The 21061-nt window shown below is 22.7% G+C and overlaps 1 protein-coding gene across 3 annotated transcripts in view; it reads left to right on the top strand.

The window, feature by feature from the left end:
• Positions 1-19758, top strand: part of LOC122498354 — a 70406-nt gene extending 50648 nt beyond the window's left edge. For 2 of the 3 annotated variants that reach the window (XM_043606060.1, XM_043606056.1), the window contains exons 3-5: positions 2025-2261; positions 9115-10900; positions 18310-19758. In XM_043606060.1, coding sequence (XP_043461995.1) covers positions 2025-2261; positions 9115-10838 — 1961 coding nt within the window. In that variant the 3' untranslated portion in view covers positions 10839-10900; positions 18310-19758. The remainder of the gene's footprint in view (positions 1-2024; positions 2262-9114; positions 10901-18309) is intronic. The other variant, XM_043606048.1, reaches the window with a different exon arrangement.
• The last annotated feature ends 1303 nt before the right edge of the window (positions 19759-21061 follow it).

Raw genomic sequence — 21061 nt, 5'->3', positions numbered from 1 at the left:
TTCAAATATTTTCATAAATTGTTTTAAATTCTTGTCAAAATTTCAATTATCTTTATAAATATCAAAAATTCTTCTGCAAAATTCAATTAATTCAAAAAATTTTTTTAAAATGTGTTCAAAATTTCAATTATCTTTATAAATAACAGAATTCTTCTCTGAAATTCAATTATTTGCAAAAATTCAAATAAAATTTGAAGCAAACATTTTATTATTTTCATAAATAATAAAATTTTTACAGAAATTCAATTACTTACCTACTAATTTTTTTTATAAATTTCTTTGCAATAATTCAAATATTTTCATGAAATATAATTAAAAAAATTTTTTTTTAAAGTCTTATAATATAAAATAATGATTTTATCACTCGCTCATCTTTAATTTATTATTATAAAACATGAAGAAAACGATTGCTCCGAGTTTTCGACTCGGAGTGATCGATTTCTTCATGTTTTATAATAATTTTTTATAAGTTGTTTAATTTCAAAATGGTTTGATTTTTAATTTTTAAAAAATCCTAATTCCTATGGAAAAATAATTATAATTAAATATTTATTTAAGAAAGAAGTTATTAATGTTTTCGAAAAATTTGAAAGAAATTTGTAAATAAATGTAACAGATCATTTTTTTTTTACTAAAATTTTTTCCTTTTTTTTCTAAAAATTTTACAAGTTTCAATTTTATTCTCAATTAAAATTTCTAATAAAATTGACAAATAGAATTCATAAACCTTTTTTTTCATTTATTTTTAAAAAACTTTAAATTTTATTAAAGCATCAATATTGTACTTAAGGAACAGAAATGATGCAAATTATTTCCTTATGGAATTTGAGAATTTCCTACAAAAATATTAAGAAACGAGAATATGTTATATATTTCATTTCCCCCAAAGAGAAGAATGATTTTGTTAAAAATATTGTTTAGAAAAAAATAATTCTGCTATTTAAAATTTAAGTCGAAAAGTAATTGAAAAATTTGAAAAAAGTCAATTAGTCATATTTTACTATAAAAAAAAAATCTCGAAAAAGTCGATTAGTCACATTTTTTTACAAAAAAGTCACATTTCTTTAGAAAAATCGAAAAAAAAGTCGAAAAAGTCACATAATCCGAGCCCTGTAAATATAAATTTAAAGTAATAAATTATTTTGGAGTTAAAAACTATAATTGAAGTTAAACGATTGTTTGAATTTCCCTTTATCCTGTTTATTTCTTTATTCTTTTCGGACATTTGATATTCCTTTTGTATTATTGTACAGGTATCAGTGACTCATAAATTCAGGTATATAAATGGATGAAGAATAAGTTTAAAATAATTGCTATCTTTGTTCTTGAAAAAAAAAAATTTCGACGTAGATTTTAAGAAAGCGGCACTATCTACTTTTTAGTATATATATATATATTGAAATTAACTCACCTTTTTACACTAAATGATTCATTCACAATGTAGAGATAAGAGATTTCTAAAACGCATTTTTTTTTCAAACGTCTAAAAATATTTGACATGCTAATCAATTGATAAAAGATAGGAAAGAAACGGAACACTTGCAATTGTAATTATAATTATCAATATAATAATTATTATACTCTAATTGTTACTAATTATTATCAATTATTATTAAACGCAAGAAATATATTTCGATTGTTTACTTATATTTGTAGCATAATAATAATAATTTATTTATTTCAATCTTACAAGGGTTTGAAAAAAACCCGTGAAAATTAATATTAATTAATTAATATTAATAATTAATAATAATAATATTAATATTATTAATCAATATTAAAAAAATAAAGATAGGAATCAATATATATATTTTTTTATGGATTAATTTTTATAGAAAATTTTACAATTCTCGAGCATTGACCTTCTCAAGTCATTGACAGTTATTTACTATACAAATAAGTTATGACCCATGAGATATATCTGTGAGATATCTTTGATAAATTCACAAACAAAAAAAAATACCTATATCAATGTGACGCATTAATTTTTGAAAAATAATTTTTTTCTCTTTTTTCTTCTGCAGACAGTGACAATAAGGATATTCAAAAATCGACGGAAGAACAAGAATCGACATTATCTGAGTCTGGCCCAGGTACAAATAATACAATGACGAATAGTAAACGTGCCAGAAAGAAGAGACGTGAAGCACAACAGGAATTTAATCACTCATGGATGGTGGGAGCATTAAAGGGTCACACAGCACCAGTTCGGGATATCAATTTTTCCAGCAATGGGAAATTCCTTGCAAGCTGTGCCGAAGGTAAGAATATGTAATAAATTTATCATTCCCAGCAATCTTCTCCTATTATATTTACATTAGTCATATTTCAATATTCAGGTGAACGAAATTTTTTGGCATCATTTCAAATTTTGGAATAAAAATCTCGAGATTTTTTTTTTTTTTTTTGGTTGGAGATATTATTTGGAGAAAAGTAATAAATGCATAATATTGGAGATATATTTTCATTATTTTATGAAAATTTCCGTTAAAAAAATAAAGAAAAATATTTTTATTTAAATTTTATTAAATAAGAAAATTAAAAGAAAATTAAAGAAAATTAAAGAAAATAATAAAAAAAATTGTTCCATGAGGAAGCAGTAAAGAATATAAAATAATAAATAACTAATTGAAGAATAAAATTTATTCTTGAGTGTAAAAAATTAATTTAAGTACACTGAAAAATTATTTTATCATATTATTATATTATTATATATTATATTATAATATTATTATTATTAATAATTATTATTATTTTCCTTGCAACTATAATTTAAAAAAATATTTTTCTCAATAATAGAAAAGAAAATATTTTTTGATTTAAAAATAAAAACTTGGCACTTATTTAATTTTTAATATTTAATATTTTGTTTAAAAATTGTTAGAGAATAAAATGTATTTAAATCTTTTAAAAAATAAAATATATTTCTATTTTTAATTTGTTAATTTTAAAATAATAATTTAACTGTAAAAATTTATTTCATCTTTTTCGAAATAATTAAAATATTACGAATGTTTAGAAATGCATTTGTATATTTATTACAAATTTTTTTGCATTATTTTCTTAGAAAAAAATGCGTATAAAAATTTCGTTTCCTTGAATGTTCTCCCTAAATCTGAATTCTAATGAAAAATCATCCATTAATTTAAAGTAATCATTTTAACAAATTACAAAAAATTTAACTTTTCCATAGTGCTATATTTTTAAGTATAATTTTAGTGAAAAATTAAACAATATGTGGAGAAATTATTTCTAATTTAATTTAAATCAAAGGATGATTTTTTACTAATAATATATGTTACTAGCTACTTTAACTAATTATGCATTAATTATATATTAAGTATACATTAATTATACATTAATATTCAATTATATGTTAATTATACATTAATATATTAATTATATATTAATTATGTATTAATTATAATTATATTAATTATGTATTAATTATACATTAATTATTCATTAATATATTAATTCTATATTAATGCATTAATTATATACCATAATTATGTAGTATCATATTATTATGAATAATTATAATTCGGATTTAGATTTTTAAAAAGAAATTTTTTCCACTTTTCAAACCCAGGCTTTGATGCTTATTTATTTTTGTTTTTTTTTCCAGAGCAATATATGTATTTGTTTTGTAAGAGAATTTTCCCTCGCAAGAGAATATTTTTGTTTGAAAAATCTCTAACAAGCTTTGCAATAATGAACTTTGATAATTAAGAATATTATGAATACAAAAAAATAATAGAATAAAATATAAATTTTTTAACAATTAAATATACCAATTATGAATTAAATATATTCACATTTCTCAAGAAATCTTGAGCCTACAGATAAAATTATTAGGATTGAAGATAATTTCCTAACTTATATAGTTTTATATTTGAATGAATCAAATATAACGACAAATATTTTTCTGTCAAATTTCCAAACACATTTGTGTTATTTTTTTATTACGCTATTGTAGCATAATTTTTATTACTACGCTATTGTAGCATAATTTTTATTACTACGCTATTGTAGCTTTTTTTAGTATCATGCTATTTTAGGGTAATTTTAATCTGAAGAAGAAGAAAAATTAATTAAAAATCAAAATGATGTGCAAATATTCGAGAACAAATATTTTACATTAAAACACTGAATACTGATATATAATAATATAAAATAATTTTCTCCCAACTTGATGAACGTTTAGAGCATAAATCATTCGAGTCTATAAAACTGTATCAAACATACTAAAGAGGCTTGCAATTCAAATTAATTTTCACTTTTAAATTACTTTCTATTTCGTTTTATGTACAATTGACTTGTAATTAAAAAAAATATATTTCCGCGTCAAAGAAAGAAAAGAATATTTTGTAACAAATTCTTTTATTGTTCGAAAAAAAATAATATTTAAATTTAGTAATATTCAAGTTTTCTATCACTTTTTTATTTTTAATATTCAATATATTAAATTCAAAATTTTACGTAATAATATTCAAAGTTGTAATTTTTAATTGTCACACTTACAATTATATCTAAAAAATACTTGAAAACAAATTTCAAATCTGAAAAAAAATTCATTTGAATTCGAATAGCATGTCACTTGTCTTTTGTCAAATAAATATTCAATCAAATAATTTTTAACTTAAATGAAATAAATTATATTTGATTCAATATAAATTCAATATTTTATTTAAATACCATTTAATTGATTTAAATAAAAATAATTTGATTCAAGTAAATATTTATTTGATTTAAATAAAATTAATTTGATTCAAGTAAATATTTATTTGATTTAAATAAAATTAATTTGATTCAAGTAAATATTTATTTGATTTAAATAAAATTAATTTGATTCAAGTAAATATTTATTTGCATATAATAGACAAGTAATCGATTAGTTGAATCAAATAAATCTTCTTTTAATTTTTTTAAAATTAATTTTCAATTATAAATACCTATAGAAAAAAAAAACAAAAGGCGAAAGAAAGAAAATTAATTTGCTCTCTTTCTTTTTGATTGAGATAACGGTAATCAGTATAATTGTATATATATGTGGATAAGTGCCACAGTAACCCACTCTCGACAATTTTACAATCTACCCAGTTTATATTTAATACCTGGGAATATTTTTTTTTAAAAAACATTTATACCCGCGTCGTTCGTTTAACTCAAAACAACATCGTCTTTGCTCATCATGAAATCGTGATTATTTTGTTCTTTTTTCATTTTGTCGCATTTATAATGTGCTGAAGACGAAGGAATGACTTTCTTGTTACAAGAATAAAGTCGCGAGAGAAAGTGAAAGTGTCAATTCGACATGTGTAAGAAAATCTATATATATGCGCTAAAATCTCTTCATAACTTTTTAAAATCACTTATTACAATTTTAATCGGTTTGTAAATTATATTAGATTAGAAAGAAAGTGGCAATTTTTCTCTATCGTAACAATTTTTTTTTTTTTATTAAATATTTATAATTTTCGCTTTTTTTTCTTTTCTTTTCTAAATTATTCTTTTCCTTGAGTTTTGTTTTTTGTTCTGGAATTAACGATTTTATTATTGATTTGCAGTGTGTATAGAAAAAAAAAGAAACGACAAGTCGAGTAGAAAGGAGAAATTTTATTTTTAAATTACGTAATTTTAAATTCTCGTGTTTGTTAAGTCACTCGAATAATCTTAAATAATGAATCTGGTGCTTCATTGTCCGGAAAATTAGTAGGAAGCGAGAGTCTTCAATTCACTATTTTCGATGTTTCAAAGAAATGAAAAGAAATGTTTTCCTGCTTTTCTTTTAAATGTTTATTAGTTTTCTAACTGAAAAATTGACAAAGCAATCATTTTTTTTTGCGATGTTAATAATTTTTATTTTACAATAATTATCGAGATTTTATTTTTAATTTACGCCAACTTTCAGTGTTATACTTTTCCTTATTTTTATTCTTTATTATTATCGTCTATTGTTTCTATTTAATAGTCGGTAAATTTTTAGTCAATTTTTTTTGTCAATTTGGATCATTTTTGGTAATTTGGATTTTATTTCTTTTCAATTAGATTTCAATTATTTTAACTATTATAATTAATCTTTAATTATTCTTCATTTATTTAGTTTTTAACGTTTTTTATTAATTTGCAATTCTTAATATTTATTTATTTATTTATTATTCATTAATTTTTTATTCGATTTGATGAATTTTTGTTAATTTTGTAATTACAATTATAATTTAAAAATTTTTCAAGTTAATTCCAAATTTATTTAATTTCAACTATTTTAATTACTTAAGTTAATTTTCGTCAATTTAGATTTTATTTTTATTGAAAAAAAATTGAATAATTGAATTAATTAATAAAATTTATATTTATAATTGAGTTTTCAATTAATTCATAAATAATATTCATTTACAATCTAAAAATAAATAATTCCAATATTGAGAAAATCGGAAATTTTCTCTGAACAAAATTATTGATCGAAATTTATAAATGAGCGAGGATAAAAATAGTCGTAAAGTATTAATAAAGAAAATCGTTTGAAAGAAAAGAAAAAAAAAAGGTTAAGGACCTTTTATAATCGCGTTTTAAACAGTCAATTAACGCGTAAATTTTCCTCGTAGACATTAAATCGTTTTGTGCAATTTTTTTTTCTCTTTCTTTTTTTAATGCGATCATTTGCCCAAGATAGAATGTATTGTATACATTTTATCTTGATTACATTTAATCCTTTTATAAATGCACACACATTCCACGCGCATAAATTTTTTTTCTTCTTCTCATTTTTTTTTAACACACGGTGCACACGCGATAATAGAGACGCTCTTTTATAAAAATGTCCTCATCACCAGATTTGAAAAATATTTTGCTTTTACTGATGGAGTTTCTGCGAGGTATTGAGATCATTTTTCCTGTTTGCTTTCATTATCTCCATTTGTGTATATGTGAGACGACTGATACCTTTATGTATTACTTTATTTTTATATATTTAATTACCAATTTTCCTTTTTCCTCATTATTCTCGTTTTCGATTTTAATTACCACGGGAATATTATTAATTATTGTGATTTTTATTTTTCTCCTGGATTTTTCTATTTGGTTATAATTTTAATCAAATAATAGTATATTTAATTATTACTATTAGGTATATAAATTATGTCCAAATAATACTTAATAATTATTATAATATTAATTATAGAAAATGATTAATATTATTAATATTATTAATATCATTAATATTAATTAATAATATTATTAATATCTGGAGGTAATTTAAGTAATTTTTGAGAGACTTTAGAATTTTTGTGGTAATAACAACTCATTAAAGTTGTTTTGAAAATTTTTGTTCTTTAAAGTGATAATGATCTGTTAGTGTTTGTACCGGATTCAAATTAGAAGAGACGCCATTCAATTTAGACGGAAATCCCTAAATTTTTCAAAATAATAATTTGCAAACTCCCTGCATCTGCAAACTGTCTGATAGGTGTCATTAACTCCATACCCGGGCGCCCCGCTGTTCAATTGTCTCTTTTGTACAATGAAAAATTTTTCTTAAATTGCACATAAATCAGATAAAAACATATTTCCAAAGTTAATAATAAAAGAATAGTGTCTCCCCAAACAGTATTTAAATTATTTTCAACAAGTAAATTCCTTTTCGAATTCCCTTTAATCCCAGGTGTTCATTGTGGAAAATTTAAAAATGCAAGTCGTCTATAAATGAACCAACATATTTATTAGCCATTCAGTAATTTATTTTCCCCAAATTTTGAATGTTCATCAATTTAATAAAATTTACTAAAATTCACCAAAATTTACAAAAATCAATTGAAAAATTAAAAATTAGTTTAAATATTTTTGAAAAGATTATTCTAAATATAAATTGAATTAAAACAAATGATTCACGAGTTTTTGTTGATTGAAAGAAATTATTTGCTTTAACTTGTTTCTTCGATTGGAAATTAATTTTTCTTTGATTCAAAGAACATTTCTTTGGTTTAAAAAATTTGTATGTTGCAAAGAAACATTTTTTGGTTCAAAAAGAATTTCTTTGATTCAAAAAAAAAAATTAATTTGCTTCAAAGAGATTCTTCATTTTAAATTAAAGAATTATTTCTTCAATCCTATAGCAATGAGAAAATTTCTTTGATTTAAAGAATAGATGTTTTGGATTCAAAGAAAATTTGTTTAAAACAAAGATAAGTTATCTGAATCAAATTTTTTTTGAAACAAGAAGAGGTTTTTTGTATCAAAGAAAAATTTATTTTTTATGCAACGAGACACTAACAAAATTTCTTTGATTTAAAAAACACATTTTTTTTCATTCAAAGAAAATTTGTTTAAAACAAGGAATAGTTGTTTGAATAAAATATTTTTTCAAACAAAAAGCCTCTTTTTGTATCAAAGAAAAAATTTTTTAGTATAAAATAAAACGAGCCTAAGAAACTGATTTCTTTGAATTAACAAAATATTTTTTAATAAAATTAGAAATTAAAAATAGTAACAAAAGTATCGTTCATTTGAGCATTAAAAATTTTAGAGACATGAATAATTTACACCCATTCTTTGAAAGGACATTTTTAAAATGTCATCATCAATTATTAAAAAACAGAAAAATTTGGTAAAAAAATATTTGAATTGAAATTTGTAATTGAAATTGAAATTTGTAATTGAAATTGAAATTTGTAATTGAAATTGAAATTGAAATTGAAATTGAAATTGAAATTGAAATTGAAATATTAATTCATAACAAACATTGTGCTTACAAAAATAATTCTTCAAAATTTTATAGCTTTTTGACTAATAATAATAACAATTCAGATTTGAGAGACTGGTGTTGGTCCCGTAGTTTGTTTATAGAAAAGAAAAAAGAGCTTTACGCAAAAAATAAAATGACTAACAATCTCGTTATTAGAGCCATAACATTGAGATTCATGCGCATAATCGCTAAAGCCAAAAATTTTTGAAATTTTCCGAAAACAAAAGATTTTTTCTTCAAAAACAAGCGACAAATACGCATGATGTTATTGCTCTATATGATTAAGAGAATTTAGCAATAAAAAAAAAAAAAAAAAAAAAAAAATTATCATCGCTGATGGTTAACACATATGTTTTGTGTGTGCTATAAAGATTGCGGACTCGCACCCGAAGAGAAGCTGGACCTGGTGAAGAGCAGCACTATCATCAAGGCTTCCGAAATCTCATCTTCCTCATCCTCCACATCGTCACTATCATCATCGTCATCAGCCAAGGAACTTCGTGAGGATCGTGCGCCATTGAGTCGACGTCAACGGAAAAATTTAACCCGAGCAACACGTGAACAACGTCGTGAGCATCAGGAACGTGATGCCGATCATAATGTAAGTCCAAGTGATTCGCCAATATTGCCAAGGAATCGTCACCATTGGCTGCAAAGGCAGGACCGTCATTATCAAGACGCCCCCAAGAAACCCAACCCAAAAGTCATTAAGAAAAAGGACTCCCACCACCACCACCACCAGAAGGATAATAAGAAAACGAAAACCAAAGACACAACCGAAAACAGTAATAGTTGTAATAGTAGTAAACCAACATCAGTCCTCACTGAGAATTCATCATCAAAACATCTCAAAATTTATACAAGTATGGTTCGTTATCAATTGCGGCATTTGCAAAATTTCGACATTGAGTATTTGCTACAGCATTATGTACTCAATGAAGGACAATTATTACACGGCAGCTATCCAGTTATGCAAAAAAGTGATTGCAATTCTGTGATGATATGCTCATTTTCAAGACATCATCATTGTACAACATTGCATAGTTTAAATGCAAATGCAAGGGAATTTGTTCCAAAGAAAATATTCCATAATTCATGGAAGGTGAAGGAGAACGAGATGGACAGTGGTAATGGAAGTGGTAGTTCCCTCGAGAATTCTGATCTTGAACAAGAGAGTTCATCGGATAGTGATAAAAATTCGGATATTGGTGAATCATCATCATCATCATCAAATCTATCATTATCCTCATCATCATCATCATCAGTTGATTCAAGTGCGAGAAATATTGTACCGTGCATTTTACCAGGTCCAGTGATACATAAAGAAATAGCGACTAATGAAATTGAGAGACGATGCTCACGTTGCTCGCAACCATTTCGTGTTGATTCGCGAAACGGTGATTATTTAGCTGTTGAAAAGTGCGTGCATCATTGGGGTAAACGTCGTTTTGGCAGTTGGGAGTGTTGTTCACGTGATACTGATGATACAACAGTGGGTTGTATTACGGCAAGTACTCATGTTTGGTCGGGTATTATTGCCGAGGCAACGAATGGACCATTCGATGGTTTTGTGTCAACTCAACCGGCGCCATTTGGTCCTGAGAATGGTTATGGTGTTTATGCTATTGATTGTGAGATGTGCTTTACTAAAAATGGTTTAGAAGTGACGAAAGTATCGGTTGTCTCATTAAATGGTACATTGATTTATGATCAATATGTGAAGCCGGCGGAAAAAATCATTGATTTTAATACAAGATTCAGTGGTATTACGGAACAACAACTTCATGGTGTGACAAAAACATTGCAGGATGTACAACATGATTTGTTACAATTTATTTATGCTGAATCAATATTAATTGGACATGGTTTGGAGAATGATTTACGTGTATTGCGAATTGTTCATAAAAAAGCAGTTGACACGAGTATTGCATTTCTTCATGATGCGAGTTTTCTTTCGCGTAAGAGTCTCAAGTTTTTAGCGCATCACTTCTTGAATAAATCGATACAGGCAAATAGTCATGATTCAGCTGAGGATGCAAGGGTAGCGATGGATCTCATGTTACGTAGAGTGCAGTACGACTACTATGGTGTCTAGCAAAACGAAAAATTAGCTGATGGACATTTTTTCTTAATTTGAAGGAAGCTACGAGGAAGAAGGTAAGAATTCTTTTTTATTTCTCTTCATTGTTTTTTTTTTATTGTTTTCAATACAGTCGAAACTGGATAAGAGAAAATTTCCCAGTTCTTTATTTCTGTTTACTATCTCATTTTCAGGACTCATTTATTCAACCATAGAATTCGTAAACAAAAAAAAAAAACAATTTTGTGTTCAAAAAATCGGTTTTTAGAGTAATAAATTTTAAAGGAACCCTTAATTTTTCTTCAAATAATAAACAAACAATACTTTTATGCTTGAAATTTGATTATCGCATAATCATCATTTGCCCTCATTCTCACTTGACCTAATCTTTATTTAATCTAATTTTTATTTCGCCTAATCGACACTAATAATTTTTCATTAGCCTAATTTCTATTAACACTATAATTCTTATTTGCTCTATTTTCATTTCATTGATGTTCTAAATTGTTATAAATTCTAAAAAGCATTTGTATTTAAATTAAAATTATGCTCCATAAATATTAAAGTATAAAAAATGTTGTGACCTATGAGCTTATTTTAGATCAAACAGGATTTGTAAACATTAGGTTCTAATAATTGAAACCAGAAATAGATCAAGCAATGAGACATCAATTAAAAATTAGCTCTAATAAAGATAATAATCTAATAAAATCCAGGCACAGTAAAGATTAGGTACAAAAAAACTTTGGTCTAATAATTGTAGGGAAAATAAAGTCAAATGTGGACAAATAAAGTTTAGGTCCAATAAAAAGTGGTACAAATAAAGATTCATTTCAGTAAAAATTAAGAAAAATTAAGTTTAGGTCTAAAAAAACTAGCAACAAGTAAAGCTATGGTATAATAAATATTAGGACAACTTAAGTTTAGGTCTGAAGAATGGGGAAAAGTATAGATTCAATAAAAATTAGGACGGATAAAGTTCAGGTCCAATAAAGATTAGGACAAAATAAAGCACAGGTCTATTGAAAATTAGGACGATTAAAGCTCAGGTTAAATAAGAATTACGACAATTAAAGTTTAGGTCAAAGAAAAATTTGGGAGAAATAAAGTTCAGGTTAAATAAGAATTAGGATATTTTAAGTTTAGGTCAAAGAAAAATCGCAAAAAATAAATCTCAGGTTAAATAAGAATTAGGACAATTAAATTAGGTCAAACTATTTAGCTTGGGTCAAAGAAAAATCGGGAGAAAGATTTAATAGAAATTAAAACAAAATAAAGCTGAGATCTATTAAAAATTAGGACAATTAAAGCTCAGGTTAAATAAGAATTACGATAAATTAAGCTCTTCCATTAAAAATTAGGACGATTAAAGCTCTGGTCTAATGAAAATTGGGTTAAAGAAAGTTTAGGTTGAACAGAAATTAAAAGAAAATAAAGCTCAGACCTATTAAAAATTAGGGCAATTAAAGCTCAGGTTAAATAAAAATTAGGACAAATAAAGCTCTTCCATTAAAAAATAGGACGAATAAAGCTCTGGTCCAATAAAAATCAGGAAAAATAAAGCTTCGGTCTAATAAAAATTGTGTCAAATAAAATTTTGGTCTAATAATAACTAGGGCAAAAATAAAGCTCTACTTTGATAACAATTTGGACAAATAAAGCTCAGGTCTAGTAAAGTTTACGTCATATAAACATTTTCTATTTATCAGTTTCGACTGTAACTATTTATATTTTTCTCTATAACAGTCCCAATTATTAATTAATTTCCTCATTATTTATTTATCGTAAATTGGAAAAATTTCAGAGTAAAAAAATCTTTTCTTTATATAAGTATGATTTTCAACAAATTTCATTTTGTAACCAAAGAAAAATTGTGTTGTAAAAGGATTTTTGGTGCAATTTTTTTAAAAATATAAAAAACAGTAAAAATGAAAATAATAGGAAAAATAATAATAATAATAATAATAATATTAAAAATAATAATAGGAAAAATAATAATAGTAATAATAATAATAAAAATAACAGGAATAATAATATTAATAGGAATAATAAAAATTGCGTTGTGAAAAATTAAATGAACTAGAAAAAAAAGTTGTCAAATTGTAATACAAATATTCAAAGGTTGACGGAAAAATACGTAAATTTAGATAAGTTAAAAAATTTAAAGGAAATTAATTAATATTTATTTACACCATTTATCAAATTAATAAAAGTATAATTGAAACATTGTTTGAATTATAAGATAAAATTTCAAATTAAAAAATTCAAAAAACTTCAAGGGCAGCATGTTTTTTTTGGTATATATAATTCTAAAACGTTAATTTAAATGGAAATTTTGTGTTTCTGTTTAAATATTGTATATTAAATTACATCAGCAACTGAAATAATGCAAATTAAATGTAAATGTGCGTAGAACTTTTTTCTTTTTTTTTTGTTACAATCAAGTAGAAAAAGAAGACAGTAATTTGATAAGAGAACTAATAAATTTTTTAAGTAAATTTGATTTTCAATAAAGATCAAATAAAAATTTTGTTCTGTTAAATATATATATACATGTTAAATATATAATATATATACAAAACTTCAAGGGCATCACCTGAACTGAACTACAATCAAACCTGATAATAGTAACTGCCATAACTATTATATAGAAACTTAAATAGAAATGCGACTTTTAAAAACTCATTTGAAAAAAAAAATTAACCTGCTTATATAAGTCCATTTTTATAACGTATATTAAACTGAGTAAATAGTTTTGTAATATTTTTCTGCAATTATATATTGTATAATCTGTCAATATTCTTCTTGATGAATTTTTTCTTAGATTATTTTCAATTATTTAATAACAATTGCTATAAAAGTACTATATAACAGTTGATGGAAAAAAATTGCTAAAAGAATCAAAAAGATTTGCTGAAAAAAATTGCTTATAAAATAGAACTGGTTTATTTAGTACATAGCAAAAAAAAAAAAAAAAAAATTGGTAAAATTAATATAAATTTTTTGTCGGGAAGGGAATAAAAATTTTTTTATTTTATGAAATAATATTGCATATTACATCACGGAAGAGATAATGTACATATTGATTTAATTTACTATTTGATTAGATTTTTCTAGGAAGGTTGAATTTCAGTTTTTAATTTATACAATTTGGGAATAAATAATAGTGAAAAAAAATTTACGATTGTGATAGACATTTTAAAATGTGATTTTAAACTTTAAGAAACTTTTATAGTCAATTCATCGAATTTCGATAAAATTATCTAAAATTAAGACTCACTTTTCTAAAAAAAAAATTTAAGACAGAAAAATTTTTACTAAATTTAAGAATCCGCTAAACAATCGAAATAAAAGTTAATCCAATGCTATAACTTTGTATTTATTTATTTTAAGAGAGAAAAAAACAAATTAAATTTTAAATTCGTTTTGGTAAAATCGTAAGGAATTCAATTTTCAACATTTTAAATAATTTAAAGTTCCCTTGTGACAGAAAATTGTAATTTTTACTCAAATGCAACTGTTAATTGTTTAAAATATTCAAAATTAAATTCCTAAAGCTTCTACCGAAACGAATTTAAAATTTGTCTTTTTCTTTTAAAATTAAAAATTCTGATATTGGATTAACTTTTGTTTTGAATGTCCGTCAGATTATTTCTTAAACTTTAAACACAATTTTTCCATTTTTAAAAAAATTTTTCATTTTATTTTATTAGAATTTTTAGACAGTTTTTTTAAAGAATTTAAAAAAATACTTTTTTTTGAAAAATAATTTTTTAATTAATAAAAAAGTTTTCTTTAAAAAAAATTTTCTATATTTTTCCTTCTATAGTGTATAAATCCTACAATTACATAAAAGCATAAAAAATTCAAATAAAGAATATATTTATAGAGAGAAATTGATATATAAAAAAAATCTAATACTTGTAGAAAGTTAATTTATTATGTTTTATTATAAGAAAAAAGATTTTTTCATTAAAATTACTATTGCTACCTATTTTAAGAAAATTTTCTAACGGCTTTCTCAATATTTTTCAAAAAAGCCATTAAAATTCATAATAATTTCCTCCATGAATGTTTTTTTTTTTGTTAATATATCTAAACGATTTTTAATGAACTCACATATATAGAAACATGAAACAATGAAAAAAAAACATTGAAAACTATGTAAATTTATGTATACATTGTGAAATGAATCAAAAATATTTAATTATTATACTTATTACTTTAATCGTTTCCTGACACTTAAGATAAGAAAATTAACTCTTATTAATATTAACTATTTATATTTATAAAAATAAATGAGGATAAAACATGAAATAAAAGGAGAACTTATTTTTAGTTTTATACATATTAGAGAAAATTAGTTTCATAAATAAAAAATTCTACGTTTTATATAATATTATATTTTTATAAAGGGGAAACTTATATATTAAATAAGTTCTCTTTACTGTGTATTTTTATTTGATCGATATTTTTCTTTCAAGACGAAAATTAAAATTTTCTACTATATTTGTATTTATATTGTTTTTCTTTATTATTAATTTTTAATTATTAATGAATAATAATAAATAATAGTAATAATACCAAAATAAATTATTTTTTCGATTTTTGGAAGACGTATAAAATAAGATAATCGTGAAAGTATTTTAAAAATAATTAATTAATAATAATAAACTGATATTTTTTATTATTTTATTTATTTATATATTTACTCATTAACATTAAACAATTGATATTATTAACATCATTTATTAATTAATTTTTGAAACCATAGTCGAAAAAAAATTTTTACCTTTAAAAGGTATAAATTTCACTGAATTAGCGATATTTTTAGTTGACGCAATTAATACCTTTGCTATTCAAGAAAAAATTATCGCTGTTCCAGTTGAAAGTTTTTTTTCGTATATAATTATTTAGGGTTATAATTATTGTCATAATTTAGTTTTCATACTATAACAAAACTATAGTTTAAAATTCAAAGAAAGAAATAAACTAGATTTGTAATTATGGGTTTATTATAAAAGTAAATGTATAATATAATAATTTTATTTAGATCAAAAACTTTTTATGTTTGTGTCTTCCTCATTTATATATATAAATATAGTTGCGAATCATATATGAGATCAAATAGTTGGAAAAATTGTCATTAAATGACTCAGTGGTTTTCAGTGAGTTGGCGTGTATGCAAAATCTTCCTTTTAATTCAAAGAAACATTTGAATCATCGTTTTGAATTTTTTTTAGATAAAGATACAGATATAATCAATTCAATGATAATTTTAAATTAATAATAATCATTGTTCCAACAAATCGTTATGGTTCTTACTAATCGTTTTAAATAGAAATAAAATTATTTATTTATTTACAAAAATAAACAAACCCCTTTTGTATAATTAGTACGAAACAATAATAATTAATAAAAAAAATATTATATAAAAGTTTTTTAATTTTCTTTTTGAAAATAAAACTAAAATAATTACTGGATGGAATCACTAAGTTTTATTATATAAAAAATAGTAATAATAATAGTAAAAATAATAATTATTTATTGTTATTAGTATCGTTTTTATTTAATAATAGGTATTGTTATTATTATTATTAGTTGTTGTAGTAGTAGTATAATTATTAGTAATAGTATTATTCTGTTTATTTATAATTATAATAATAATTATTATTGTTTCTGTTATTATTTTTATTTATAAATATTGTCCTCATTAATTTTAAAAAGTCAGGGAATTTTGTCAAAAATACTAGAAAAATATCAAATTTCTAGAATGCAGAAATTCAATTATGTTCATAAATATTAAAAAAATTCTCATAAAAATTTCAATTATCATTATAAATATTAAAATTCTTCCCTAAAATCAATTATTTTTAAAATCTTTAATAAAATTCTTGTCAAAATATCAATTATTTTCAAAAACTTTCTACAATTCAATGATTTTCAATATCTATTTTAATAGATATTGAAGAATTCAACTATTTAAAAAAAAATGTAATGAAATTCGTTGCAAGAATTCAATTATTTTCATAAATAATAAAAATTTCACAGGAATTCAATTATTTACAAATTTTTCAAAAATTTTTTTGCATTAATTCAATTATTTTCATAAATAATAAAATTCCTTTTAGGAGTTGAATTATTTTTAATTAATAGTAAAACTCATCGCAGAATTTCAATTATTTTTAATACAATTTTAATCGAATTCCTCAAAAAATATAAAACTAAAAATTTTATTAAAATTTGTCAAAAGAATTCAATTACTTAAAATACAATAATTTTCATAAAATTTTTCGAAAAAAATCAATTATTTAAAAAAAATTTTATAAACTTCTTAACAAAATTTTAATTATTTTCATAAATAATAAAAATTATCACAGAATTTCAATGATTTTTAATACAGATGTTAAATGAATTTCCCAAAAAATGCACCTATTAAAAATTTGATTAAAATTCTTCGAAAGAAATTAATTATTTTAAGAAATTTTGATGAAATTTTTTATAAAAATTCAATTTTAAGAAACATTTAATTATTCAATGAATTATTTATTTTTGTAATTTAATAATTGAATTCCTTTTGAATTTTCTAATAAAAATTGGATTGAAAATGAATTTTAGTTTAAATTTTAAATAATGATTTTGAATATTAAAAGCAGTGAAGCGTGAATTTTTAGAAATAATTGAATTTTCAATAGGTTTCAAATTAAAATCTTTAAAAATTGAATTGAAAAAGTTTAATTGAATTTTTTAAAAAAATTATTTGACTTTTTTATTTTCTAATGTAAAATTGAAAAATTTCCGAACAATTAAAATTTCGTAAAATTGAATTGTAAACAAATTGATTTAAAAATTTTCAAAGAACTTTTTTAAACAATATTAAAAATAATTGATTTAAAGAAGAATACTAGTTAGAAATTCTAGAAAATAATATAATTGAATTGAAATTATAGAAATAATTTTCAAGAAGTTACAGTTTCGAGAAAAATTTTACAATTAAAGAAATTCCTAAATAAATGTAACAGGACTCGGTCATCTTTAATTACTATAAGTTGTTGAATTTCAAAAAAGTTTGAATTTGAAATTTTTGAAAATCTTAATCCTTATGGAAAAATAACAATGATTAATTATTTAAAAAGAAGTTATTGTTGTTTTTTCTCATGATTTTAGAATTAAAGTAATTCGTAAATAAATGTAATAGAATTTTTTTTTAGCATCAAATCATTTTTAGAGTGAATCAGAATATTATTCAGGGCCAGGGAAAAAGTCAAAATTTTGCCTGAAAATTATTATTATTATTATTATTATTATTATTATTATTAAAATTACTACTGTTATTTTCCATAAATAAAAAAAAAAGTTATTTCAATTAATAAAAAATTCCGTTTAATTCCAATGTACAAAAACTAATTATGTATTTAATTTATCCATTTACATATGAAAATTGACTATAATAAAATAAATTTCCCCTCTGTTTGTTTTTTTGCAGTGAGTGGCCACAATACAATTAAATCGTGCCGTTTAATTTCAAGAGGTGGAACAATATTCAAATAGCTGCTCTTTCAGAATGAAACTTGGGAAAAACGACTGAAAGTAAAAGAAAGAAAACTAAATTGTATATCGAAAAAAAATCCTCGTCAAGTCTCTCCACTTCCGCCGATTAAAGAAAATATTCAGTTCCAAGTGAAATCTGTGATAAGTTTATATACATATTGCACGTACACTCGCACTAGTATGTGTCTTATATATGTATATTACTCACCTGCAAAGGAGTCGACGTCACATTTTTGTTTTTATTTTTTTATTTTATCCTTTTTTTTTATTTTTTTTTTTTTTTTTGTGCACTTGACTTGTTTTATTGAACATGAACATAGAATATTTTGTAGCTCGCGATATATTCATTAACTTCGTTTGCTTCATCAGCGTTTTCATCATCGATCATCTCGATTATTTTTTTTTTTTTAAATTTCACTTGTATATATACATATATACTGCATTATGCATATTAATACGTATAAATCGGTACGTAAAATGAAAAGAGGAAAAAAAAACAGCAACAACAGTAAAGTCAGTTTTGTCGCGTCTCGCATCGTTGCCTTTCCCAACGTGTGTCATCGTGTATAAGGATATGTATGACTTGGGAGAAAATAGTTGGCAATCATTTTATTTTTCTTTTTTTTTTTTATTATTATTATTCACGAATTCTGTATAATTTCATTAATTTCACACCCAAAAATTTGAAAATAGAATTTTTTTTCAAAAAAAAAAAAAAATTTACAATGTTCATAAATAATTATACAGTAATTAAAATATTATCACATTGTTAAAATTGTGGTGTAAAAATTATCAGATTGACATAAATACAGTTAACTTATCTTAATCGTTATTTCCAAATGCAGGTATTCCGTTTATTATCACTTTTCCGAATTTTGGGAAATTTTCCGATAATTCATTATTTTTTGGAATTTTGAAATTCTATCATCAAAGAATAATTATTGAAAAAGAAAAAAATGATTTTTTTCATGTGATTATATTTGAATTCGTGAATTCTTTTGTTTATCAGTTAACAAATAATGGAACTACTTTAAAAAAAAAAATAAGAAAAAAATTGAAAAAAATATTTTACAATATTAGTGAAAAATTATTACATAAAAATAAACGTGACTGTAATGGGAATTACAAGAAGATCTTTTTGTAAATTACGTATTATAAATATTGAGGTACTTAAAAAAACAAGAAATATAAGAACGAAGCGAGTCAGCTACTAATGAAGCAAGTCATGTTGAATTTATTTTTTTGCTAGAAAAAATAAAAATTCAAATCAACCATCAATCGGCTAATGAAGTATAATGAAATATTAAAGGAAATAATTAAAATTAAGCAATAATGTTAAATTCCAATCAGAATTTACTCTTCTTTTAAATTACGTATATATTGTAGTATATATAATTAAATAAATAATTATTTATATAAATAATTAAGTAAATAATTATTAATATAAATAATTAAGTAAATAATTATTTATAGGTATATATAAATAATTAAATAAATAATTATTTATATAATTATATAAATAAATATATAAATAGTTATATATAGTTATATTTAATTATATAAATAATTAAACAAATAATTATACAAATAATTGTTTTAAAATAAAGATTGCCAGTATTAATTTCCGTGTCAACATCAAGTATATATATAGCGTTTAATGAAAAGAGTTTTTTTTTTGTGATTTTTTTGTCGTCAGTGTGATTTTTTTTCATAAACTTGTAAATATTTATCATTTATCGTTTCATAAATACTAATCATTGCACACATCGATTTTTTTTTCTTCATTGTAACATTGTATTTATTATCACGATTTATATACATAATAATTATTATTAAAAAGAAAAGAAGCGTTATCGATTATATAAGTGCGCATAAAATCAGGATTTTGTAATAGTCCTTTTTGCATTAATATTATTTTTTTGTCCGTATCGCTAAATTCCGATTTTCGTTAAAAAAAATCGGTGAGTGATAAACTGTGATCGGTTATAAATTCGCACCGAAAGCAAACAAAAAAAAAAACTATTTTATTTCGAAGTACGATTTTTTTTATACGATGGTGTACCTCTGTAGGTGTAAGTCTCGTTTAGAATAAGATTTTTATTGAAAAAAAAGGGCAGCAGCCACCCGAATATAAACGAATCTCATGTTTTCTTTGTGGGGGGAAGGAAAAAAAATTTTTTTTAGGTTTCTTTTTCCTTTTTTTTTTGCTAAAATTGTGCCCACTTACTTTTCCGATGAAAGTACTTTTTTTCTAAATTAAGAAATATTACGAAAATGGAAAAAAACGTTTCGATTTTTCTCCAAAAAAAAAAAAAAAATGGGAAAGAAATTGAAATTAATGAAAAATGCGAAGGAAAAAAATTCCAACGAACAAAAAATTAAGAATTCATTATGAATTTTTGAAAAAAATGGAAAACATAATCAGGAAGGTTTTTGTATATTATTATTGAAGCGAGAGAAAAAACAGTGAAAGCAAAATAAAAAAAAAATGTAATTGTCATATTTTGTTGATTATCAAAGAGAGTGAAAATTTTTTTTTTTATTTTTATTTTTAATAAATGATGATAGCGTTTTCTCATTATTTAGCACGTATTAGAAATTATGTAACGATTGCGTATATACAGGCGTAACTTTAGTGTGTTGAAGACATTAGATATACACAAATTGTGTGTGTTTGTGTGTGCGTG

The sequence above is a fragment of the Leptopilina heterotoma genome, unplaced genomic scaffold (genome assembly GCF_015476425.1).
Source record: "Leptopilina heterotoma isolate Lh14 unplaced genomic scaffold, ASM1547642v1 Lhet_10, whole genome shotgun sequence".
Classification (NCBI taxonomy): domain Eukaryota; kingdom Metazoa; phylum Arthropoda; class Insecta; order Hymenoptera; family Figitidae; genus Leptopilina; species Leptopilina heterotoma.
The sequence above is the reverse complement of the archived record's forward strand: the minus strand, read 5'-3'. Positions and strand labels throughout refer to the sequence as shown.